Source organism: Rhineura floridana, chromosome 1 (genome assembly GCF_030035675.1).
Source record: "Rhineura floridana isolate rRhiFlo1 chromosome 1, rRhiFlo1.hap2, whole genome shotgun sequence".
Classification (NCBI taxonomy): Eukaryota; Metazoa; Chordata; class Lepidosauria; order Squamata; family Rhineuridae; genus Rhineura; species Rhineura floridana.
The window spans coordinates 322,750,641-322,773,698 of NC_084480.1; the positions used below are offsets into that span (position 1 = coordinate 322,750,641).

Below are 23,058 nucleotides of genomic sequence, written 5' to 3' on the forward strand. Positions count from 1 at the left end.
TCACCGCCTCCCCTTGAGTATTCCCCCCCCCCGGGTGCTTGCTTGCTCCTTGGCGACCCCTTTGCCTTGTGGCCTTTGCCCTCTTGCTTGGAGCTAACCCTGCTCCCCCAACTCTCTGGCCCTCTCTCCCACCCCACCCTCCCTCCTGCTCTGCCCTCATCCTGCTGGGCCTGGAGTTGCCAGCTTCCCTGCAGCCTTTGGGGAGGGGGCTGTGCACCTCCAAGAATGGCTTCCCTCCATTTTGTAATCCCTCCTGAGGCTAGGAGGAAGGGGGGATGCTTCTCTGCCTTTGCTCCTGCAGCTGCCCATCTTCTCCCACCCCAAAAAGGGGGTCCAGGCAAGTGTCCCACTACGTGAGGCCACTGCACTCCCCTGGCCAGAGCCCCTTGGAGGGATGTGGGTCAAGGCCCACTGGAGGCTCCCTTGGGAGTCCTGAGCTGCCCCCCTCCTTCCACAAACCTTGTTTGACAACACTGAGGCCTGGAGACCTGCCTCTAGGAAACGTGGAAGCCACATTCCACCCCACGCATCCCACCGTGCAATGCTGGGTCTGCACTGTCTGGGGCGCAACAGCTGCTCGCACGCTTCCCTTGTATTTTGCTGCTCCCCCCACTCTTTTTCCCCACAGCCCAGTGGGCTCAGCCTGCCCCCCTGCGCTCTAACACAGTCGCTCTTGTGCACCGCACGGGATCCTCTCCCTCTCTCCGCCTCTCTGTCTGCTGCTTGCTGTTTGTCTCTCCTGTTTGCTGGACTCTGCCTTCTGACCTCTGCCCTTTGACCTCTGCCTCCCTCTTTGCTGGCTCCCTCTGCTGCGTAGCCCAGAGAACGCGACGTGATCCGGAACTTGCGGTTGGTGAGTGGTTCTGCCCCCCCCCCCGGTTGCTTTCTGCATGGCTTTGCATGCGCAGCACGCACGCACGCCCACTTGGTTGAGGCTCTGGGTGGACTGCCGGTGGGGTACTCTCTTTCACTTGCGCAGAAGTGACATCACACCCGCCTCTCCCAGTGAGAGCTCTGGCTCAAACCTGCTTGGCCAATGGCTGGCCAAGCGTGTGATGGGGAGCCACACCCACCCCTGCCCCAAACGGGAGGCCGCAACATTCGGCCTTCAGCCATGGCGTTAGCCCGTTCCGCTGTGGGGCTGTCTATGAAGTCAGCCTGGGTTGGCTCTGTTCCTGCTCTGTGCACTCCTCTGCCAGTGAGGGGGGGAGAACGTACCCCTCAGATTCTGGCCATATGTCCGGCAGCCTCCAGGTCCTGTTGCTTCTGCCTGAGGAGATTTGAGGCTGCCCCACTGCTGAGTGGAAATGGGCTGGGTGCATTTGGATTCTGCCTCTTCTGGGAAGCACCAGACTTTCTGGGCAGGTCCCGACGGTGGCTGTGCCTGGGCCACTCTGGGGTGAGTACACGCCATGTGTTTGAAGCACGTGGCTTCCCCTGCAGAATCCTGGGGACTGTTGTTTGTTCAGGTTGCTGGGAATTGTAGCTTGGTGAGGGGTAAACTACAATTCCCAGGATTCTTCGGGGGAAGCTGCATGCTTCAAATGTGTGGTGTGTCCGCAGCCTGGCTCTGATCATGCCATGCCAGAGAGAGGGAGAGAGGGTGGCTTGTGGTGCAGGAGCAAACGTGTGGCACAGGAAGGGCTGGGGGGGGGTTGGAGGCAGGCAGATGGCAGAAGTCTTGGTCCCAGTTACGTGAAGGAGCCCAGGCAGGGAGGAAGTGGGCTGTGCAGGGCATGGAGGTGGAGGCACTTCCTGGACATTGTTCTCTGGCTTGTGTCCGGCAGGAAGGACTTGCAGGCTGGCCTCCCTTCTCGCCTGCTTTGCTTGGATCCTGTTCTGGGGAGGCTAGTTTTGGCAAGGGGGGTGGCAGGCGGGGCATTGAGGCTTCCAGATGTGGAGTCTTGATGGGGCAGAGGCACTGACTAACCTTCCCCCCCCCGCAGCCCCGTGAGAAGGGCCGGATGCGCTTCCACAAGCTGCAGAATGTGCAAATCGCCTTGGATTACTTGAAGCACCGGCAGGTGAGGAGATGGGACATTTGGAGGGGGGCAGGCAGGCAGGAAGGAAAGGCCTTCCCTGTCTTGCGATGTCGGTGGTGGGCCGGAGCCCTCCCAGTAACCAGCGTGACGTGGCATTTCCCAGGTGAAGCTGGTCAACATCCGGAACGATGACATTGCTGACGGCAACCCCAAGCTGACGCTGGGCCTCATCTGGACCATCATCCTCCATTTCCAGGTGGGGGGAGGCTCAGGGGCCACTGCTTGCCCTCACGGCGCAGGCAGGTCGGGGCTGGAGCACTCTGTGCTGGTCTTGAGGCGTCCTGGTGGTCGAAATGGGGAGGCCTGTCCTGCTGCACCAGAGTCTGACTGCCTTGCTGGGTCCCCTCTCAAGAAGGGTGGGTCTCTGAGACACACGGGCAGCCCCCACGGCTGGGCTATGGCTGGCAGGATCTCCCTCTGCAGGGTGTTCGGGGGGGGACAGTGCAAACAATAGGCAGGCAGCCCCTTCCCTCCCTCCCTTCCCACCCACATCTTTCATTTAAGATTATTGTATTTATTCATCACCCATAATCTAAGTTCTCACAACTGAATGGTTTAAAACAATTTAAAGGCATAAATCTCATACAGCACAATCAAATGCAGCAGTAAAGTTTAGTTTAACAAAATAGCCATGGCTGAGCAGTGCCCAGCCGTTAAGGCCAGGCACAGCTAAGTAGCGTGATCGCTGAGGGAGTCCCCCCGGCCTCATGGGCTAAGCCCCCTTGGAGACACCAGAAGAAGGCAGAGACTGACAATACTGGCATCAGAAGTTTTAAGATGTTGTTAGAAAGGAGGGGGAGTGGAAGAGTAGCAAGTGAGGCTCTCTGGGGAGGGCATCCCATAAGCAGTGTGTGTGTGTGGGGGAGGGCTCTGCCGAAAGGCCCTTTCCCTCTGGAGAAGCTGCATAACTCCCCTTCCTTAGCCCTCCCCCAGCTCTAGATTCCTGTCCCTTCTGTTTCTCGTAATGCTGCGGGTGGGTGAAGGCAAGATGGAGGGAGGGCTGCCCCCCAAGGAAGGAGGCCACGTGTTCTCTGGGCGTGCCTGCCGGCCCACGCAGCTAGCAGAGCCTTGGCGGGGGTGCAGCCTGAGGGGGTCTGTGCTGCCGCTGTGCCGCTCATGAGGATCAGGGTGTGGCTCCTGCAGCTGAGGGCAGGCGGGAGGGATGCGAGCTGCTTCCCCACACGCGTCTGAGCCGAACGTCACTCTGTGGCTTGCTGGGCTTGACTCACCCATTGCCCCAGGACACCCAAGATTTCCATGCCACATGCTGATGCCATCCCCTGGGGGGGCAAGCTGAGGGGGACGTGGAGAAGGAGGGGCGGCCAGGCCCTTTTAGGGCCCAGTGGGTGCCCCCTCTCTGGACATGTTGTGGGTCTCGCCGGGAGGCAGCCACCCAGGGGGCAGAGGGGGAGGGGTGCTAGTCGGGCCTCTGCCTTGCCTCCCGTTTCAGATTATGACAGCCGAGTTGCGCTGTTGGGTGTGGAGCGCTTTGCAGCCACCTTGAACAGGGGGCCATGGGCTTTGCCCCAACCAAGGCTGGCCCTGGGTGCCCCGTCCCCCCCCCCAGCTCACTCCTCTGCTCCCGCCCGAAGATCTCGGACATCCAGGTGAGCGGGCAGTCGGAGGACATGACCGCCAAAGAGAAGCTCCTCCTCTGGTCCCAGCGGATGGTCGAGGGCTACCAGGGCTTGCGCTGCGACAACTTCACCACCAACTGGCGCGACGGGCGGCTCTTCAATGCCATCATCCACCGGCACAAGTAAGTAAGGAGGGGCAGCGGGCGGGGGGCCTTTGGCTTGGCATGAGTAGCTGACGGGGGAGGCTCAGAGAAGAGAGGGGGATGGGCATGTGAGGGTCTTTGGGCCTTCCGGTGGCTTCTGGAAGAAGAGGGAAGGGAGCCCCATTGTGGGGAGTGGGAGTGCCTGATTGTTCCCTCAGCCAGCTTCTGCCTGACAAGGCAGCCCCCCCGGGGTGTTTCTGCAGCTATTGTGGGGAGGCCTGAGGTCCTCTTCCCCCCGCAGACACACACCAGGGGCTCCTAGTTGTGCTCTCTGGCACTGGCTTTGCTGGGTGCAGGGCCTACCTGGGCATGGAGGCAGCACATGGTACAGGGTGTGCAGCTGGGGGTCCTCTGGCTTGGCCTAGCAATATATGCCTTCCCTCTCAGTTGCCCGTCCTGTCCTGCAGGCAGGCCCCCCAGGGCACAACCTGCCTTCTTCCAGCCATTTTGTCCTGGTGTAACTGCAGCCTAAAGGGGGCAGCAGCATCTCCCTGATGGCCCCAGGGCCTTGGAACACAGAGTATCCAGGGGTCAGGCTGGAGTGCAGAGGAGGGAGGGGTCTTCTGGGTCTAGTCAGCCTTCTTGACGGGGCTGCTCTGACACTTGGCCAGCACACCTGAGGAGGACCAAGGAGCCCAGAGGAGTCGACTGTGGGAGAAAGGCTTGTTTTTAAGATGTTGTAAAGGTGTGTTTGCGGTTTCATCCCTTGGTTACTGCCCTGGGCTCCTTCTGGGAGGAAGGGCGGGATATAAATTTGATGATAATAAATACATAAGAAGCTCTTGAGTCCTGCAGATTCGCCCAGCCCAGCTCTCTCGGGCATCGCTCTCCTAACCCCACCCGCCCAGCACAGCCACTGCTGGAGGTTGCTACGTGTGCCTTTCACCTGCAGCCAAATTCTGCCCCCCAGCCCCCTCTCATGACTTCACAGCAGTCAGAATGAATCCACTTAGTTTCCCCCGGGTGTCCGTCCTGCCAGATCCAGTCGGGGTATCATAGAATCGTAGAGTTGGAAGGCCATCGAGTCCGATTCCCTGCTCCATGCAGGAATCCAGCTTAAAGGATACCACCCGACCGGTGCCTGTCCAGCTGCCTCTTGAAGGCCTCCAGTGCTGGAGAGCCCACCACCTCCTTTCATTGCCATACTGCTCTAACAGTTAGGAAGTTTTTCCAGATGTTCAGCCGAAATCTGGCTTCCTGCAACTTGAGCAGGTGTCGCTCGCAGTCTCCCCTTCATTCCCTGCCCGGTGAAAGTTAGGTGGGGTGGGAGGGGCTCTGCAGGGCACATGAGAGGGGCTGTAAAGCCCTGCAGAGAAGCCAGTGACTCCCCCAGCCAGGGAACCGGTGGCCCACCCGCAAGGGCAGGGCAGCTCCTCCACCTCCCAAGTCCACCAGTCATAGCTGGAGCAACTGCAGCCAGATTGGTTCCGCTCTCCCGGGGGCAGGGAAGAGTCCTTGCAGACCATCTCAGAGCAGCCCTAGAGTGGGGGGGAGGCTTCAGTTGGCCAAGGGCCATCATTCCTGGGCTCAAGACAGGCCTGCAGTGAGGATTTCTCTGCAGATGGGCATCAAGTCCTGGCCAAGGGTGGCGCAGAGCCAGGGGGGGGCTTCCCTGTGTCCCCCTCCCTCGCTGGGCTGCTCCCCTTGATCCAGCAGCTACTGTGGAGTCGCAGCTTGCCCAACTCTCACCCTGGGAGTCCCCCTGGCTCATGTGCAGGGCCTGCCAGGGGCTGCGTCAGCCCCTGCTGCTGAGGCCTCCAGGGGATTCCCAGGCCCAGCCGGGGGGTGGACTGAGCTCAGGCAGTGCCTCTGCCCCTTCCCTCGGCCCTCCTCATGGACCCCCGTCTCATGGATCCACCCCCTTCCAGCACTTGCCGTCCCCCCATCCCCTGCTTCCTGCCTCCCTTGTGCTGCCCGCACGTGGCTGGGCCTGTCTGCACAGAGGCTGCCAAGAGCGTGTGAGGCGAGCCGGCACCCGTCACCCCTGCGGGCTCCATTCCATCTAGCCACACACAACAAGGGGCCTGCACCCTCCTTGCATCCCCCGTCCCCTCCCAGGACCCCAACAATTGAGGAGAACATCCCTCTTCAAAGCTTGGGGGAAGAAGAGAGGAAGGTTGGGGAGAGCAAGCCAAGGGGCAGGTGAGGGCGCCTCTTCCCTCCCTCCCTCCCCCCTCCCTCCCCCCCTGGCATTGTAAACCTGTAACAAGTAGGAGCATGGCGTCTGCCTGCCCCACCCGGCACGTGGCTGGAGGTTGGGAGGGGATCTGGTCTCCCTGCTGGCACACGCCACTCAGCACAGCGCGTGCGGAGAAGCTGGAAGCCCCTTGCAGTGCGGGATCGACAGCCTGTTCTTGGTCTGCTCTGCACCTTGTCCCTTGCGGGCATGAGTGGGCACCCGCGGGTCAGGCGCAAGGGCCGACGCCAGGGCCTGGGCGGGTCGGCCGGATCCCTGCAGGGAAATGGGGAGCGGGTCGTGATGCTGTGTGAGGAGATTCCTGGGGATGGTGTGGCCTCGGAACCACGGGCACAGATGCAGCCGCGATCCAACGGGATGGATGGCTGGGCGCTGGCGGAAGGCCAGAACATCAGCGGGTCGCTCTACGCCATCCACTCTACGCTGCGCCTCCGAGAAATGTAGGCTGTGTTTCCCCCCCACCCCGCCCCACTTCCCCTTGCACTCTGGGTGTGGTCATAGGAGCTTTTCTGGAATGCTGTTCTCGGCAGGGCAGGGCAGGGGGTTGATCCTGCGTGCGCTGGACTTCTGCTTCTGTGCCGAGAGGCGCCTCTGAGGGGGGTGGGGGGGTGCTTTCTTGAGCCTCCATGCGGCCGTCTCTACATCCCACCCAGGGGGAGAGGAGATCTCCTCCAGAAAAAGGGGCCAGGAGGCCTCTTTTTGGGCACTCTGCCACCCCCTCCGCTTAGGCAGGCTCTCTCCAGCGGCCCTGTGCAGCCGTGAGCCCCCCTCCTGGGCAATGAGAAGTGGGTTCTCTCCCCTATGGCTGTTGCTGCAGTTTGCGGGGAGGGGGCTGGCCGGGCCTGAAAGTTCAGCAGCCCCCAATCTCAGAAACCAGGCAACACCCTTGCCTTTTAGGATTCAGCCACAGGGAGGCCCCTCTAGTCCCAGTGGGTCTTCTGCTGGGCACCGGAAAGAGCAAGAGGGAGGGAGCCTCCCACCTCGGTGGCCAAATGGCTGTTGCTCTTGCCCCGGAGGTGAGGCGTTGCGTGTCTTGTGGAACCCCTTTTGTTCCCTGGCTCTGGGCTCGTCAGTGAGGCCACCGTGGCCCCCTCAGGCCCCTCTCCTTGGTGCCCACCAAGGCCATGGCTCCACCCAGTGATTTAAAGAAGACGAGTTTGTTTTCGTTTGGAAAGGAGTTACCTGCTCTTTTGGGGGCATGTTTGTCATGTTTTATTTCTTTGGGGGGTGTAGGTGTTATGCCGTAGAGAGTCAGTGTGGGGTAGTGGTTAAGGTGTTGGACAACGACCTCGGAGACCAGGGTTCGAATCCCCACACAGCCATGAAGCTCCCTGGGTGACCTTGGGCCAGTCACTGCCTCTCAGCCTCAGAGGAAGGCAATGGGAACCCCCTCTGAATACCGCTTGCCACGAAAACCCTATTCACAGAGTTACCATAAGTCGGGATCACCTTGAAGGCAGTCCATTCAGGTGTTGTGCCTGTTTTAGTGTTGCTACTTTCTGTCTGTGAAACGGGCGTTTTATGGCACATTTAACGGTTTCTTAGACTTCCCAATGTGCTGCTGTTCACATGGAGCACCCAGAGATTGAAATGCAGCCAGGATGTCCCCATACACAGAAACCAGATTCTTTGCATTAAGTGCTCCGTGCTCTTCCTTGTGGGAAGGGGCGCCAGTGCCCAGTTGGAGCCTGGCAGCCGTCGCCCACTTCCCAGCCTCTTTCCCCACCATCACCACCTCTGTCGCTCTCTCTCCCCCTCTCTGCTCCCCCTCAGGCCTCCCCTTAGGAGATGCCTGCCCCACCTCCAGCGGCTCCTCTCTTCCAGCCCCATCTTGTCCTGCTGGGGGGCGTTGGGGAGGAGACGTGGCAGGTGGGATGCTGCCTGTGCAGAGCGACTGGGGGTGCTGGGCTTAGCGAGTGATAACGATGACACAGAGCTGAATGGGATTGCCTGCCCCATTGTCTGCATGCTGCGCTCTGGGCAGAGTCTTCACCAGCAGCTGAGTCAGGGAAATCTCTGTTCTGCAGATCAATCTGTCTCTTTCCTGCGCTTTTGCCAGTCGTGGGAGGGCCAAGGAGTCCTGGTGCTAGAAAACCTTCTCTGGAAGACCCCTTCCCTACCTCTGGCGCCTCCCTTCTTCCAGTGGGGGTTGGGCTCATGTGCTTCCTAGTGCTGCTTCTCAGTCTAAGGGGCTAGAAACTTAGGCCTTTTAAAAAATGAAAGCGGAGACTCTTTTGGGGAAGCTGAAACCTGCGGCCATTACCATGCTCTGTGTGGTTTGTACTCCTGGGGGGTTTACTATTTTTTAATCACTTGTGTGTTTGCTACCCTGAGAGGAAGGGCGGGATGTAAATGTAGACAACACCTACTACTACTATTTAATATTATTATTTATTATTATTAATATTGGGTGGGACGTGGGCAGCCTAGCTGCACGCACCAGAGGGTCCACTTCCATCGCAGGGCTCTCTGTGTGCAGGTCGTGCATGCTCTGCACAGCAGCATCCCTGAGGATGGCAACTTAATTCAGGGTCTGGCCTCCCAGTGTGCCACGTGGGCACCCTTAAACTCCAGCCCAGGCCTGGTCCCCTCTCAGGGCTCCAGATAAGCTGCTCTCCTGACTGCCCCCAGCAGGGCAAGGAGGTGCCTTTGGCAGGTGGGAAAGGGACGTGGCCAGTACCTCTGTTGCCCACTGTGTGTTATGGAGCGAGCACATGTCTGCACCCCCTTGGGCTGAGGTGGCAGCTGTCCAGCCCCCTCCCACCATTTCACTTCCATCTCACGACTCGTATGATTGAGGGCCGCCCTTGGCCACTGTGACGCTGGGCAGCGAGGAGACCCCCCAGAAAGCAGCCTGTCCTCTCACGCTGCCTCCCCCCGCAGGCCAGTGCTGATTGACATGAACAAAGTCTACCGGCAGACCAACGTGGAGAACCTGGAGCAAGCCTTCACTGTGGCTGAGCACGACTTGGGGGTGACGCGGCTCCTGGACCCTGAAGGTACCTCTTGGGCCCTCCTGAGGAGGCAAGACCTGTGGGGGTGGCAAGCCCCCTAGCGCTCGTGGGCATGGTGCAGCTCCATTCTGGAGAACTGGGGGGTAATAATGACCCCCCTTCCCCCCCCAGATGTCGACGTGCCTCAGCCTGATGAGAAGTCCATCATCACATACGTCTCCTCTCTCTACGACGCCATGCCCCGGGTGCCTGACGTGCAGGACGGCATCAAGGCCAATGTGAGTGCGCATTTGGAGGGGGCAGGGGTCATAGAATCATAGAATCAGAATAGTAGAGTTGGAAGGGGCCTACAAGGCCATCAAGTCCAACCCCTACTCAATGCAGGAATCCAAATCAAAGCATCCCCAACAGGTGGCTGTCCAGCTGCCTCTTGAAGGCCTCCAGTCTTGGAGAGCCCACTAGCTCTCTAGGGTCCAAAAGGGCCGTGATGGTTTGGGGGTTGGAAGGGCACCCACATTTGCTGTCCTCCTCCCCCCCCCCGGTGCTCCAGGAGCTGCAGCTGCGCTGGCAGGAGTATTGTGAGGTGGTGGCTCTGCTTCTGCAATGGATCCGGCACCACACGGTGGTCTTTGAGGAGCGGAAGTTCCCTGGCAGCTATGAGGAGATTGAGGTGAGACCCTCGCCCCACAACCCCGCCTGGCTCGTGGTCTCCCAGCCCACCCCCCGTGCATGCTCTTGTGTTCTGTGCCACCCCACACCCCTCCCCAAGTCCGCCTCTGGGGCCTGGCTCCCTTGGGGTAGGGCAGGGGCCACCCTAGCAGGATGCACGGCCCTCGATGGTGGGGTGGGTGGTGAGTCCCCCATCAGCCGTGCCTGCGCAGGCTTCTGGTCCTGGAGCTGGGCAGGGAAGTCCAGCAGGCCAGAGCAGGGTTGCTTCCGGTCCTCAGCCTGTTCCGTTCTGTGGGCTCCTCCCTCATGGCTGGCCCTGGATGGAGGGGCCTCCCCTCTCCTCCGCACGGGGATGGTCCCTGCTGCGGGATTGTCTGCCGTGCTGGGGTGGGCAGGTGTGCCCAGGACAGAAGGCTCACTCGTGGGAACCATCCTGGCTGCTTTGGCAGGGGCCCAAGGTGCCAGGCTGGGCGCCCTCTGAGATCGTCAGGCCCTGCCTGGCCCGGCTGTCTGTCGTGGGGAAGCGCACTTGGCTCGGTGGCAGAGCCCTGTGGTGGTGGCAGACGGGCCAGGCTCAGCCGCAGTGCAGGCTGAGAAACACCCCTGCCTGAACCCCTGCAGGGCCAGTCAGTGTGGGCAGTTCTGGGCTAGCTGGGGCCACCGAGAGCCTGATCTGGTGTATGGCTGGGTGGGGGGGGCAGTAATGAAGCACAAATGCCCCTCCCCCACTGCTTTTTCTAATCCCATTGGCCATGCAGGGGGGCGGCAGGTGCTGTCTGTGGTGCCTGCACTTGCCTGGGAGCCCAGAGCGCTCTTCTTTCTTTCTGCACGCCCGACTGCTGGTCCTGGCTTGCTCCCACCAAGACTCTGACCTGGCCACACATGCCCCCCCCCGGTCTTGCCGCCCTGTAGATCCTCTGGCGCCAGTTCCTGAAGTTCAAGGAGACAGAGCTGCCCGCCAAGGAGGCCGACAAGAACCGCTCGAAGGCCATCTTCCAGACCCTGGAGGTGAGAGCAGTTCCTTCCCACTCTCTTGCTGTGGGGCAAATGCGGGAGGCCTCAGCGCCCTCTGTGGCCTGCAGCGCAATCCGGCTTCCGATGGCCATTAATGGCCTTTCCATCTTTTAATGTCTGTTTATGCAGCCGGAGGCAGGCAGGTCTCCAGGGGTCAGTTCTCCCAGACAGTCATAGGACACTAGAGTTGGAAGGGGCCTATAAGGCCATCAAGTCTAACCCCCTGCTCAGTGCAGGAATCCAACTGAAAGCATTCCCGACAGGTGGCTGTCCAGCTGCCTCTTGAATGCCTTCACTGTTGGAGTGCCCACCACCTCCCTAGGTCATTGCCTCCATTGTCGTACTACTCTTTAACAGGAAATTTTTCTGGTGTTCAGTTGAAATCTGCCTTCCTGTAGCTTGAGCCCATTATTCCATGTCCTGCACTCTGGGACGATCGAGAAGAGGTCCCGGCCCTCCTCTGTGTGACAACCTTTCATGTACTTGAAGGGTGCTAGCCTACTTCTCCCCAGTCTTCTCTGAGCAGTTCCTGGGGACGGCCCATAGCGCGGTGGCAGAACACCTGCTTTGCATGCAGAAGGTCCTGGATTCAGTCTCCCCTCACAGTTCTCTTTGGGACTGGAGGAGATGAAACTAGACTAGAGCTTCCTCCATGCGGACAGCGGCATTGGCTGCCCTGAGTGTGGCTGCAGACAGCAGAGTTATTAGGCAAGGACTCTGGGCTTGTCCTGGGCAGGGTCTTGCCTCTTGCCCTGGAGTCTTTGGCAAATCTGGAAGGCCGCCTTGAGCCAGGGAGGTACCTCAGGAAGCAGTGCTGAGGCCACACGTGCACACGCATAGCCCCAGCCCCTTGCATTGCCCTTGTGTGTGACCCACGGCCTGCTTGTGCCTCTTGTCCCCTGGCTGGATTAGGCTGCGGTGCAGTCTGGGCAGCTGAAGGTGCCCCCCGGCTACCACCCGCTGGACGTGGAGAAGGAGTGGGGCAAACTGCATGTTGCCATCCTGGAACGGGAGAAGCTTCTGCGCTCCGAGTTTGAGAGGTGAATGCAAAGGGGAGGGGAAGGGCTCTTGGCCAGGCTGCAGGCCCACCGGGCGGGAGGCACTTGAGGCCACTTGAGATTGGGTGCGGCTGCCTGCCTGGTCTGGCACTGAGTCTGACTCAGACTTGAGGGCTCAGCAGCCGCCGCTCCCCCTCCTTTCTTTTGGGGGGGAGGGAGGGGGGAGTCCAGCTGGGTGTCTCCCTTCCTCCTTCCTCCCAGCGGCTGCCAGCCCAGCCCAGCTCTAATGGGAAACACACGGGCGGGCGGTGACTCATCCCCCGCTGCTGTCCCGCGCTCCACAGGAAATGGCAAAGCTTCAACTGCTGCAGAGTGAGGCCGAGGCAGCCCTGGAGGAGCAGCCGGTGGGAGTGGGGCTCTGCTTTCAGTTCTCCATGCAACTGGGTCTGGGAGGGAGGGAAAGGGGAGGCTGATAGGGGGGAGGCACAAGCAAATCAGCTGGCAGAGGGGCCCCCAAGTGGCCCTGAGGGATCTGCGCTGACCTGTCACTTTTTCTTCCCCCTGCCCCCCCCCGTCCCAGGTTGGAGCGGCTGCAGCGCATTGTCAGCAAACTCCAGATGGAGTCGGGTCTCTGTGAGGAGCAGCTCAACCAGGCGGACGCCCTCTTGCAGTCGGTGAGACGCTCCTTCCACCCGCTCCCTCCACCCGCGCTGTGTCATCTGGAGGGAGGGGCAGCGGTTGGCCGCTCTGCAGGGTTGGTGGGTGGGGCCCTGGGACTCCTTGGCAAGCTTCTCTTTCTCCTGCCAGGACATCCGGTTGCTGAATGCAGGCAAGACGCCTCAGAAGTCGGCTGAGATTGAGCGGGACCTGGACAAGGCTGATGCCATGATCCGTTTACTCTTCAATGACGTGCAAGCGCTCAAGGATGGGCGCCACCCGCAAGGGGAGCAGATGTACCGCAGGTCAGCAACATTCCTTTGATGCTCCCGCGTGTGACTCTACTCTCTCACTCTCCACGCACGCACACATGCACGCAGGTGCCTGTCTGCCTGGGCTGCTGTTCGCACGGGCCGAGAGCGCCCTCTTGTCTTGGTGGCAGGAGATGGTAGTGCAAGGCAAATGCTGATCAGGTGGATGGGGGTGAGGAGTCGGCATGAGCACGGGCCCTCTCGCCAGAATGCTGTCTGTGCAGCTTTTGTTGCAGCCCCCCCCCCCCCCGGAAACAGAGCTGGAAGGGTGAGTGGGTATGTGGCAACTTGCATAGGTGCATCTGAGCATGCCTTTATGTCCCTGCAGAAATGGCCACCATCCTCTGAATCTACCCCATTGAAACATCTGTTGACAGCACCATGAAAGGGAACGCCCCCCCCCAGCACATGCGCACACTGATGGCTCCGCCCTGCCGCTCACTGCCTTGCCTTTCTGCCTCCCTTTCCTCATGCAGGGTTTACCGCTTGCACGAACGCCTCGTGGCCATCCGCACAGAATACAACCTGCGCCTGAAGTCAGGGCCTCCCATCACCCCAGTAACCATTCCTGTCACCCAGCGCCCATGGCAGGAGCTGGATGATGTCACGCTGCGCTACCTACAGGATCTGCTGGCCTGGGTGGAAGACAACCAGCGCCGCATCAGTGTGGCGGAGTGGGGCGTGGACCTGCCCACCGTGGAGTCGCAGCTGGGCAGCCACCGTGGCCTGCACCAGTCCATCGAGGAGTTCCGTGCCAAAATCGAGAGAGCTCGCAAGGACGAGGTGAGGCAGAGGAGGGCTGGCTTTTCCTGCAGGGTGTGGGTTGCGGAAGAGACATCCTGACCCTACCGGTAATCTCTGGGTGGTTTGAAGTGCATCAGGAAGGATTGCTCACTGCCATTAGTTAAGCAGGAGAAAGTTGTCCCGCCCCTTCCCCAGTTATTCTGCTGACACTAAGAAAGCTGGAAGGTCAGGGGAGGGGTGGCCAGGAGCGGATTGTTTTCTAACCATGGCAGTGAGCAGCTCAGTTCACTTCTGGTGCTCTAAATAAATTTCTGGGGTCAGAATTCTGCCCCTGCCTCTGGTTGGTGGATCCAGCAAAAGAAAAGATCCCACCAGCCTGAAGTCTTCCCACTCTTGCCAGGCATGTTGTGCTTGTGCCGACTGAGGCTCCAGACAGAGAAGGCCGCCTTCCCTCTCCTGAACACCCCACTTCATTCCAGCGCACGGCCTGCCAAGCGGAGGGTGCCTGTGGTGTCCCTGCCCTGCCCTGGGACTCACGGATCCCTTCCTTCTTTCCTTGCCCCCCCCCACTGTAGGCCCAGCTCTCCCCTGGCCCACGGGGTGCCTATCGGGACTGCCTGAACAAGCTGGACTTGCAGTATGCCAAGCTGCTGGTGAGAGGGGCAGAGCCTGGGAGAGGGGTGGGCGTGTGGGCTGAGGACTGGAGGGGGGCAGGCTGGACCCAGGGCAGTCTCTTGCATGTGCCGCCTTGCAAAATGTGGGTTTCAACAGAGTCCTGGAGCTAGGGGGAGGGGAGCAGAACAGGGCTTACTCAGAGCTGAGGATGGGGTGAGGAGGTAGGAGAGCACAGACCAAGAAATGAAGGAGCCAAAATCCTTCCCCGACTGCTAGCAGCCTGGGTGATCAGGGGAGTGTAAACAAAGCCCTGTGAGGAGAGACTGAAAGAACTGGGCATGTTCAGCCTTGAGAAGAGAAGAGTGAGGGGGATGTAGCACTCTTCAACTACTTGAAAGGTTGCCACATGGAGGAGGGCCGGGATCTCTTCTTGATCATCCCACAGTGCAGGACACGGAATAATGGGATCCAGTTACAGGAAGCCAGATTTCGACTTCCTATCTGTAAGAGCAGTGTGGCAGTGGAAGCCATGGCCTAGGGATGTGTGGGCTCTCCAACACTGGAGGCGTTCAAGGGGCAGCTGGACAGCCGCCTGTTGGGGATGCTTTGATTCCTGCATTGAGCAGGGGGTTGGACTGGATGGCCTTACGGGCCCTCCCAACTATACTGTTCTTTGATTCAGTGCCCAGCCCAGCCTCCCTCCGTTCCCTCCTATATTTGTATAGCTTCTCCACCTTCCTGGTTTTAAATGGAGTCCTAGAGTTTTGAATTACTCCAATTGTATATTTAAATTGTTTTATTATTGTGCATAGTTTAATTGTATTTTAATGTAGATTTTTTTGTTTGCTTGTAATTATATATACTTTTATATTTGGAAGCCGCCTTGAGTTCCAGTCCTTGGAAAAAGAGCGGGATAAAAATAGCTAATAATCAGAATAGAGGATGGGGCGGAGGGGGACCCTTCTGGCTCTTGGCCAGAGGGCTGGCAGGCCCTTGACCGTTGTGGGTGGCTGTGTTCTTGCAGAACTCCTCCAAGGCCCGGCTGCGGCACCTGGAGAGCCTCCAGGCTTTTGTGGCTGCTGCCACCAAGGAGCTCATGTGGCTGAACGAGAAGGAGGAGGAGGAGGTCAGCTACGACTGGAGTGAACGCAACAGCAACATGGCCGCCAAGAAGGAGAGCTACTCCGTAAGGCCCCGTCATGGGGAGGGCAAGGGGGGAGGTGATACTGAGCCCCCTCACTGCCTGTACTGAGGCCTCTCTGCCCCATTTCCCCACCCCCAGGGCTTGATGCGGGAACTGGAACAGCGAGAGAGGAAGATGAAGGAGATCCAGAGCACAGGCGACCGCCTCCTGCGGGAAGAGCACCCGGGCAAGCAGACTGTGGAGGTGGGCCGGGGAAGGGCCGGGGGAGGGAGGAGGGTGCCAGGGGGTCTCATGACTCGCACGAGGCTCATCTGGTGCCCACATCCTGGTGTTATCGCTACACGGGGTCTTTGGTTGGACAGGCACGTGCAGGAGCTGCGGGTGCATGGGCATATGTGCGTGCGCCATTCTTTCCTGTTTGGGGAGGGAGCAGCTGCCATGGATCCTGCTGCAGCTGAGCCTTCCTCCCTTCCTCCAGGCCTTCCAGGGCGCTCTCCAGACCGAGTGGAGTTGGATGCTCCAGCTCTGTTGCTGTGTTGAGGCCCACCTGAAGGAGAACACTGCTTACTTCCAGGTACCTTGGTTGGGGGGCTGCTGCCAGGCCAAGGGACCCACCCCTCCAGTTGCTACAGCCTGTAGGGGGAGGTTGGATTGTGCAAGTACTGGCTGTGTGGCTGGCCTGCTCCACTCCCGCCCGCCCTCCCTCCCTCCCTCAGTGTGGTTTTGGGCCTGAGGCGTCCCCAGGGGGGCCTTGTGGCACCTATGGGCAGCTCCCCTCCCAGGCACAGCCAGGCAGCTCCTCACCGGCTTCTTCTTCTCGTTGCCCACCCCCTGCCCAGTTCTTTGCTGATGTGAAGGAGGCAGAGGAATTTCTGCGCAAGGCCCAGGAGACCATGAGGAAGAAGTTTGTCTGCGATCGCTCCGTCACGGTGACCCGCCTAGAGGACTTGCTGCAAGATTCCCTGGTGAGTGCAGGACCTGCCCTGCAGGGGTCCCCCCCCCCGCGGGTGTCACGTTCTGCTTCCTCCTCATGCATCTCTTGGTGTCTTCTCCTCTCCTGTCGTCCCCCCGCCTGCCACTCTAGGAGGAGAAGGAGCACCTTGCGGAGTACCAGGGGCACCTGGCTGGGCTGGCTAAGCGCGCCAAGGCCATCGTCCAGCTGAAGCCACGGAGCCCAACCACGGCTGTCAAGGGCCGGCTGCCCCTCCAGGCAGTCTGTGACTACAAGCAGATGGAGGTGAGGGGGTGGGGTGGGGGTCACATCGCTGGAAACTGGGGGTGATAAGCTGGGTCTTGGCTGCATAACTTAAAGCTGCTCTCTTCTGCCTCCATCCTCCGCCCCCCCTGCAGATCACGGTGCATAAGGGAGATTCCTGCACCCTCCTCAACAATGCCCAGCCCTACAAGTGGAAGGTGCTGAATGCCGCCGGGAGCGAGTCCGTGGTGCCGTCCATCTGCTTCCTGGTGCCCCCACCCAACAAGGAAGCTCTGGAGGCTGTCGGCAGGTCCGTAAAGCCCCCGCCTCCTGGCTGATTGTTGTCGTCTGCTCTTGTCTCTTGCTTGGAGATAGCAGATTAAAAACCATGATTAAATCCCCAAATAACATCAGTAGGAGATAAAGCATGACTAAAACTGGTGCTGCCTCTGCCCCAGATCAGGGGAGGAGGCATGTGGCTCGTGTTTGGGCTTTGCGTAGTCTCCCAGGGCTCAGGGTTGCATTGAGAGCGCATTCCCACTCCGCGCATGGCTGCTGTCTTTCTGGCAGGCCATATGCACCCCTGCCACCCCTCTGGGGAGCTCCCCCCACTCCCCGAGACCAGGCTGACACCTTTCTTTCCTCTCTCCAGGCTGGAGGCCACCCACCAGCACCTTCTGACCCTCTGGCAGCAGCTGCACATCGACATGAAGAGCCTGCTGTCCTGGCAGTGCCTGCAGCGGGACATTCAGCAGATTCAGTCGTGGTCACTCCTCATTGTGAGGGCCAGATTTTTCTCTCCCCCCCCCCAACTAAGCAAGTTTCAGGGCCTTGGAGTAGGGGTGGGGAGTCCCAGACCCGGGAGCTGAGTGAGGCCCTCTGGCCTCTCCAGGCCACACTTCCCTGGCCACACCCCTTCTCTCCAGACCCCCCCATGAGTATTTTTGCGTGGTTGGAAAGTCTCTGGTCACGCTTCTTGCTTGCCTTGATATAGAGGGATGTGTGTATAGAAGCTAGTCTGCTGTAAAGGTAAAATTCAGATTCGTTGCTCTGCCCGCTTTGCTTCTTCTCACTGGTATGTGGCCCTTGGAAGATTGCTCAAAAGAGAATGTGTCCCTCAGGTCTGAAGAAAGTCCCCTACCCCTGCTTTAGGAGATTGTGGGATGCTTTGTTTAAGGATTTGCTTAAGCGGAATGGATCTGGAGCCGTGCTGTGGAGTGTAGAAGTCAGGGGAGAGTAGCCAAAGGGGGAAATGTGGAGCTGCATGAAGCCCCATCAACCCCCAAGCCCTGCTCAGCCCCCACCCCTCCTCCTTTGGTTCCGTGACATCTCCAATCAGTGCCCATTCATTTTCAAGCTCTTTATTTCAACCTTGAGGGTGAGAAACTTTCTTTATTTTAGCTGGGATTCTTGGTGAGCCGTAGATGTTGCAGACGTCCACAGTCCACTGAGCCTTGTTTGCAGGGGCAGCACCAGAGGGGGGGGGAATGCACCCCACCTAATATCTTTCGCTCACCTGGAAATATACTTTGCCCTTCATGTCGTTTCTCCCCCCCCCCATTTTCTTCCTGGTGCTGTTGCTGCTTGTTTGAGGAAGTTGATGCCTTGGAATTCAGCCAGGTGACCCCGTATTGGAGGAGGAGGCGGTCCTTCCAGGGTTGCCTGCCAGTGTTCTCAGCCCCCCCAGCCAGGCTTGCTCTGAATGCATGCGAGAGTGCAGAGTGGGCCTGGTTCCTCTCCTCTGATGGGGGAACTTGAGGGGCTCGGGCCCAGCGCAGAGTGGGTCAGGCTGTGGGAGCGATGGAGGCGTGAGCTTTGAGGGGAGGGACCATTTGACCTCCGCCTGGGCCACTGGAAACTTGCTCAGCTCTTGATTCATTCGTTCATTTATGTCCTGCTGTTCCTCCCATTTCTACTCAGTTGTTACGTTGACCTTCTCTCTTTCTTCCCACCTCTCCTTGTTGACTTCCGGGATTTTAAGCAAGGCCCTCTGAAGGGGATCCCAGGCTGCCCTCTCATGGGGCCTTGTGCCTGTCTGGGCATCCTCTGGGCTAAGGGCTTCCATCAGAATGGGCACCTCTGGCGGTTTTCTATCCACCTCTGAATGTGGTCCGGTGTCTTCTCTTGGTTCTGTCTCTTGGCGCTGGGGAAGGAAAGGAGCCCCTGCCTGACCGGGCATATTGTCTTCTGCAGTTCCGGACGATGCCCCCTGAGGATTACCGGCAGACGCTGCGGAGCCTGGAGATCCACTACCAGGAGTTCCTGCGCAACAGCCAGGACTCCCAGAACTTCCTGCCAGATGACCGGCTGCATGTGGAGCGCGAGTACACGGTCTGCACCCAGAAGTATGAGTTGCTCCTGCGTGGCCTGGAGAAAGGTAGTGCTGCCCAGCAGAGGCCCTTGCATCTCTCTCCGGGAGAAGGCCCACTTGGCATGTTCCTGACATCTTCTGTGGGAGGGGCCTGGCTGCCCAGAGCTGGGCAGGGTTCCCTGACAGAGTCCAAAACCTTCTGCTGTCCTCCTGGCCTTGGGCCCAGACTCAATTCTCCGAGGCTCACCTTCTCCCCCCCACCTTCCTGTGCAGTGGCAGTGCCACACCTTGGCCTGCTGTGCTCCATGGGCGGGAGGAGGTGTTGCCCAGCCTGTGCCTCCGCCCACCTCAGCTGGATCCACTGCCAGACCCTTCCTTGTTCTCAAACAGGCTTCCTCAAGGCTCTCTTCCCACCTCCAGCCGTACCCCTTTTCTGCAGCAGAAGCTGATGTTGTCAACTGCTCCTTCCACTAACCTTGGGCTTGTTTCGGGGGGGGGGCAGGGGAGCAAGAGGAGTCCCTGTGCAGAAACTTCATCTCCCAGCTGAAGGACATCCGCCTGCAGTTAGAGGGCTGCGAGTCCCGCACCATCCACAAAATCCGCTCCCCGCTTGATAAAGACCCTGCCAAAGAGTGCGCCCAGCGCATCAGCGACCAGCAGGTACTCCCCCTCCCCACCATGGTGGGAAAGCAGCCGCTGACCGCTGGGATCCTGCCCCCGCTTCATGTCTTTACTGCTGGGCTCATTCCCCCGCTTCATGTCTTTACTGCTGGGCTCATTCCCCCCTCTCATGTCTTTACTGCTGGGCTCATTCCCCCCTCTCATGTCTTCTCTCTCTGTAGCAAATCCACCTGGAACTGGAGGGCATCAAGAAGAACTTGGGCAAAGTGAGTGCCAAGACAGAGCAGGTGTTGGCCCAACCGGAACAGGCTGGCTCGGCCCCCACGCTGCACTCTGAGCTGGACATCACCCTGCAGAAGATGGACCAGGTGTACAGCCTCTCTAGTATCTACCTGGAGAAGTAAGTGCCCCTCAGCCCTGCTCCCTTTCGGGTTGGAGCAGCTGCTCTCGCCTCCCATCCCCTTTACTGGTCAGCACTGGGCCGGCTGGATTTGCTTCTTACTCCCGAGTTACTTTTTTTCCTTTTTCCTTTGGGCTGGCTCGCTGTCTGTCATGGACCCTGAGACCTGATGAGCCTCTGTCTGCCTTTATGTCCTCCTTGCAGCTCCCCTGCAAGCTGTCTCCCTGATCTTGGTCCAGTTTGGGAGACAAGCCATTTAATGGGGACCTGTCTCCTGACTTGGATATTTGTGGGATGAATGAGTGAGAGTCTGTTTGTTCTTCTTCTGAGAGGGGGTCCACCTCTTCCCACATGGACCTACCTGATCCTTGAGGTCACTGCCCTTTGAGGCCCTTCTGTGAGCACCCCACCATGTTAGGCATGGGGCGGGGGGATGAGCGAAAGGGCCTTCTCATGAGCCTCCCCCCCCCCCAGTGTCTACCTGAATGTCATTTTGGTGTCTGACAAATACTTTTTTATTTCCCCAGGCCTTTTACATTATGTTGTAGTTGTGTGTTAGCTCAGTGGGGTTCACTCCCCTGCTGTTTTAAATTGATTTAGGGCTGTGTACAGTAGAGTGCCACTCATACGACGGGTTACGTTCCAGACCCCTGCTGTAAAGCGAAAACCGCTGTAAAGCTTAACTCATTGAATAGAATGGCACGTGATGCCCGAAAACCGCCGTAAAAGCGGAACAAGCGCCGTATGAGTGGGGCTTTAGTCTAATCGCATCTAATTGAGACCGCTGTATTATCGAATCGCTGTAAAGCGAAGAGCTGTAAGGTGGGGCCCTACTGTATTTGTGTTCCTGTCTTCTATGTTTTAAGTGCCTTTTTATGATAAGTGTGATAATTTTGGTGTAACACTAAGCTGCCTAGAGAACAAGTATTATCAGACGGCTGGAACACGGGCTCATCTATTCCAACACAGGCTGAAGACCATCAACCTGGTGATCCGTAGCACGCAAGGAGCTGAGGAGCTGGTCCGGAAGTATGAGGAGCAGCTGAAGGATGTGCAGGCGGTGCCCTCTGACCTCAAGGCCCTGGAGGCGACCAAGGCGGAGCTGAAGGTGACTGAGTCGGCCTAGGGAAGGGTTAGCGGCCAGCAGGGTGGGCGGGAGAGGGGCAGACAGGCCGGCTGGTCTTTCCGATGGAGTCAAGAAAGAAAGAAGGAGCCATGGCAAGAGCTGACCACCACCACCCCGTCCCTTGTGTGTTCCACAGAGGTTGCGTGGGCAGGTGGAAGGGCACCAGCCCGTCTTCAGCACCCTGGAGGTGGACCTGGGCAAGGCCAATGAGGTGAACGAGCGGATGGTGAGGGGTCACAGCGAGAGGGACCTGGACCTGGACCGGTACCGTGAGCGTGTGCAGCAGCTCTTGGAGCGTTGGCAGGCCATCCTGGCCCAGATTGACCTGCGGCAGCGGGAGCTGGACCAGCTTGGGCGCCAGCTGCGCTACTACCGCGAGAGCTACGGCGGGCTCATCCAGTGGATCCAGGATGCCAGGCAGCGCCAGGAGAGCCTCCAGGCTGTGCCCATCACCAGCAGCAAGAATGTGCGTGAGCAGCTGCTGCAAGAGAAGGTAAGGCAGCCCTTGGAGCCAGCAGGCCCCATCGGGAGTGGCCGTGAGAGGCGTTGCGTGCCTGGAGCCAGACTTCGGCCGAGCATCAGGAAAAACTTCTGAACTGCTAGAGCCATATGACAGTGGAACCAATTACCTAGAGAGGTTGTGGGCTCTCCGACACTGGAGGCCTTCAAGAGGCAGCTGGACAGCCATCTGTCGGGAATGCTTTGATTTGGATTCCTGCATTGAGCAGGGGGTTGGACTGGATGGCCTTATAGGCCCCTTCCAACTCTACTATTCTATGATTCTATGGAGGAGCACAGCAGAGCCTGGGCTTGGCTCTGCAGCTCCAGCCACTGGGCTTCACTGAGAGAAGCTTGCTGGCCCCTTTGGCCCGGGCCCCCGAATGGTGGAGTCATGTTGCCTAAATCACAGTGCACAGAGAAGTAGAAGCTAGTGGCCTTCGGCAGGTAGCTGAGCAGTTGGGTTTAGACCTGGGCAGGTTGGTGGCTTTAGATCCCCTGGATTCAGAGGGGGTGGCTGTGATGCGTCCTTCCCTGGCTCTCCCTGTCAGGTTCCTACCTGCTCGTGGTTACTGCCTGTCTCTAGGCACCACCAGGGACTCCACCAGTCCGGACCGCACTCTCTTATGGTTTACCTATCCGCTCTAGCACAGATCTCAACAGATCCCCCTGCTAGGCAACCACCAGTAACGTCCCAATACTAGTATTCCCAGAGACTCTGAATACTGGTATTGTTGTTCTCTTCACCGCTGCCACCATTTGTTACAGTTCCCTTTCAGCCTTGGTCATTACCTTACCCTCCCTTCTGGTCTGTGAAACCCCAGCCAAGGATCAGGCCTTTGGTAAACCAAATTAAGTATTTATTACAGATAACAAAGCTAACAAGATTAACAAGATTTCTTCTTAAGGCACATAGGCATATGGTTTTACTCAATACTAATCCGAACTCCACCTCCCTCCTGGCAAACAACTCTCTAAACCCCACCAAGCAATCCACTCTTTCTCTTCTCCCCCCCCCCCGATTCCACTCTCACTCTTCCTTTTATACATTCAGCCATTTTAAACACTCAGCCAATCATCTCGCATTCTACTGCCCATTCACTCCCCCTCCTCTTTCACTCCACTTACCATGTATCTTCTAAAACAACAACACTTACCATATATACATTAATATAGGAACATCACATTCCCCCCCCCTTAAACAACAGCAGAGTATTATTCCTGTTCCAGGATTTATACGTCGCGTTAACAAATAAAAGTCTCTATGGGGAAAATGTCTTTCTTTGTTCCTCTGTCTGGTCACATCACTGCAGTCCCAGCCACTTGCCTGGAAAGTCCATCGGCCAGTACATTGTCCTTGCCTTTGATGAACTGGAAGTTCACTTGATAGTCCTGTAGGGCCCAGGACCACCTCTGCAGCATAGTGTTATGGTTTTTCATAGTCTGCAACCATAACAAGGCCCGATGATCCGTAGTCACTGTGAATCTTCGTCCCCACACGTATGGGCGCAACTTGTTCAGTCCCCACACGACCACTAGGCACTCCTTCTGGACTGACAAATAGTTTTTCTCCCTCGGCGTCAGCTTGCGACTCAGGTACGCCACTGGATGTCTGGTGCCTTCTCTCTCCTGTAGCAAGACGACTCCCAGCGCGAGGTCCGACGCATCTGTAGCCACGATGAATGGTTTCTCATAGTCTGGTGCTATTAATATGGGTCCTTGGCACAAGGCTTGCTTCAGTAGATCAAAAGCCTTCTGACATTCATCCGTCCATACCACATG

General features: G+C 58.5%; 1 protein-coding gene across 27 annotated transcripts in view; it reads left to right on the top strand.

Annotated features, from left to right (window-relative positions):
• Nucleotides 1–23,058, top strand: part of PLEC (plectin) — a 142,896-nt gene that overhangs the window by 96,787 nt on the left and 23,051 nt on the right. For 20 of the 27 annotated variants that reach the window (XM_061607236.1, XM_061607239.1, XM_061607252.1 and 17 more), the window contains 25 exons: nt 818–853; nt 1,947–2,024; nt 2,146–2,238; nt 3,635–3,801; nt 8,903–9,018; nt 9,145–9,251; nt 9,524–9,643; nt 10,555–10,650; nt 11,569–11,696; nt 12,235–12,328; nt 12,462–12,616; nt 13,099–13,405; nt 13,942–14,019; nt 15,006–15,167; nt 15,264–15,368; nt 15,604–15,699; nt 15,965–16,090; nt 16,210–16,362; nt 16,476–16,630; nt 16,973–17,099; nt 18,514–18,697; nt 19,134–19,291; nt 19,474–19,652; nt 20,622–20,760; nt 20,915–21,271. In XM_061607236.1, coding sequence (XP_061463220.1) covers nt 818–853; nt 1,947–2,024; nt 2,146–2,238; nt 3,635–3,801; nt 8,903–9,018; nt 9,145–9,251; nt 9,524–9,643; nt 10,555–10,650; nt 11,569–11,696; nt 12,235–12,328; nt 12,462–12,616; nt 13,099–13,405; nt 13,942–14,019; nt 15,006–15,167; nt 15,264–15,368; nt 15,604–15,699; nt 15,965–16,090; nt 16,210–16,362; nt 16,476–16,630; nt 16,973–17,099; nt 18,514–18,697; nt 19,134–19,291; nt 19,474–19,652; nt 20,622–20,760; nt 20,915–21,271 — 3,516 coding nt within the window. Of the gene's footprint in view, nt 1–817; nt 854–1,946; nt 2,025–2,145; nt 2,239–3,634; nt 3,802–6,133; nt 6,460–8,902; nt 9,019–9,144; nt 9,252–9,523; nt 9,644–10,554; nt 10,651–11,568; nt 11,697–12,234; nt 12,329–12,461; nt 12,617–13,098; nt 13,406–13,941; nt 14,020–15,005; nt 15,168–15,263; nt 15,369–15,603; nt 15,700–15,964; nt 16,091–16,209; nt 16,363–16,475; nt 16,631–16,972; nt 17,100–18,513; nt 18,698–19,133; nt 19,292–19,473; nt 19,653–20,621; nt 20,761–20,914; nt 21,272–23,058 lie in introns of those variants that run through there. The other 7 variants (XM_061607242.1, XM_061607265.1, XM_061607240.1 and 4 more) reach the window with 2 other exon arrangements.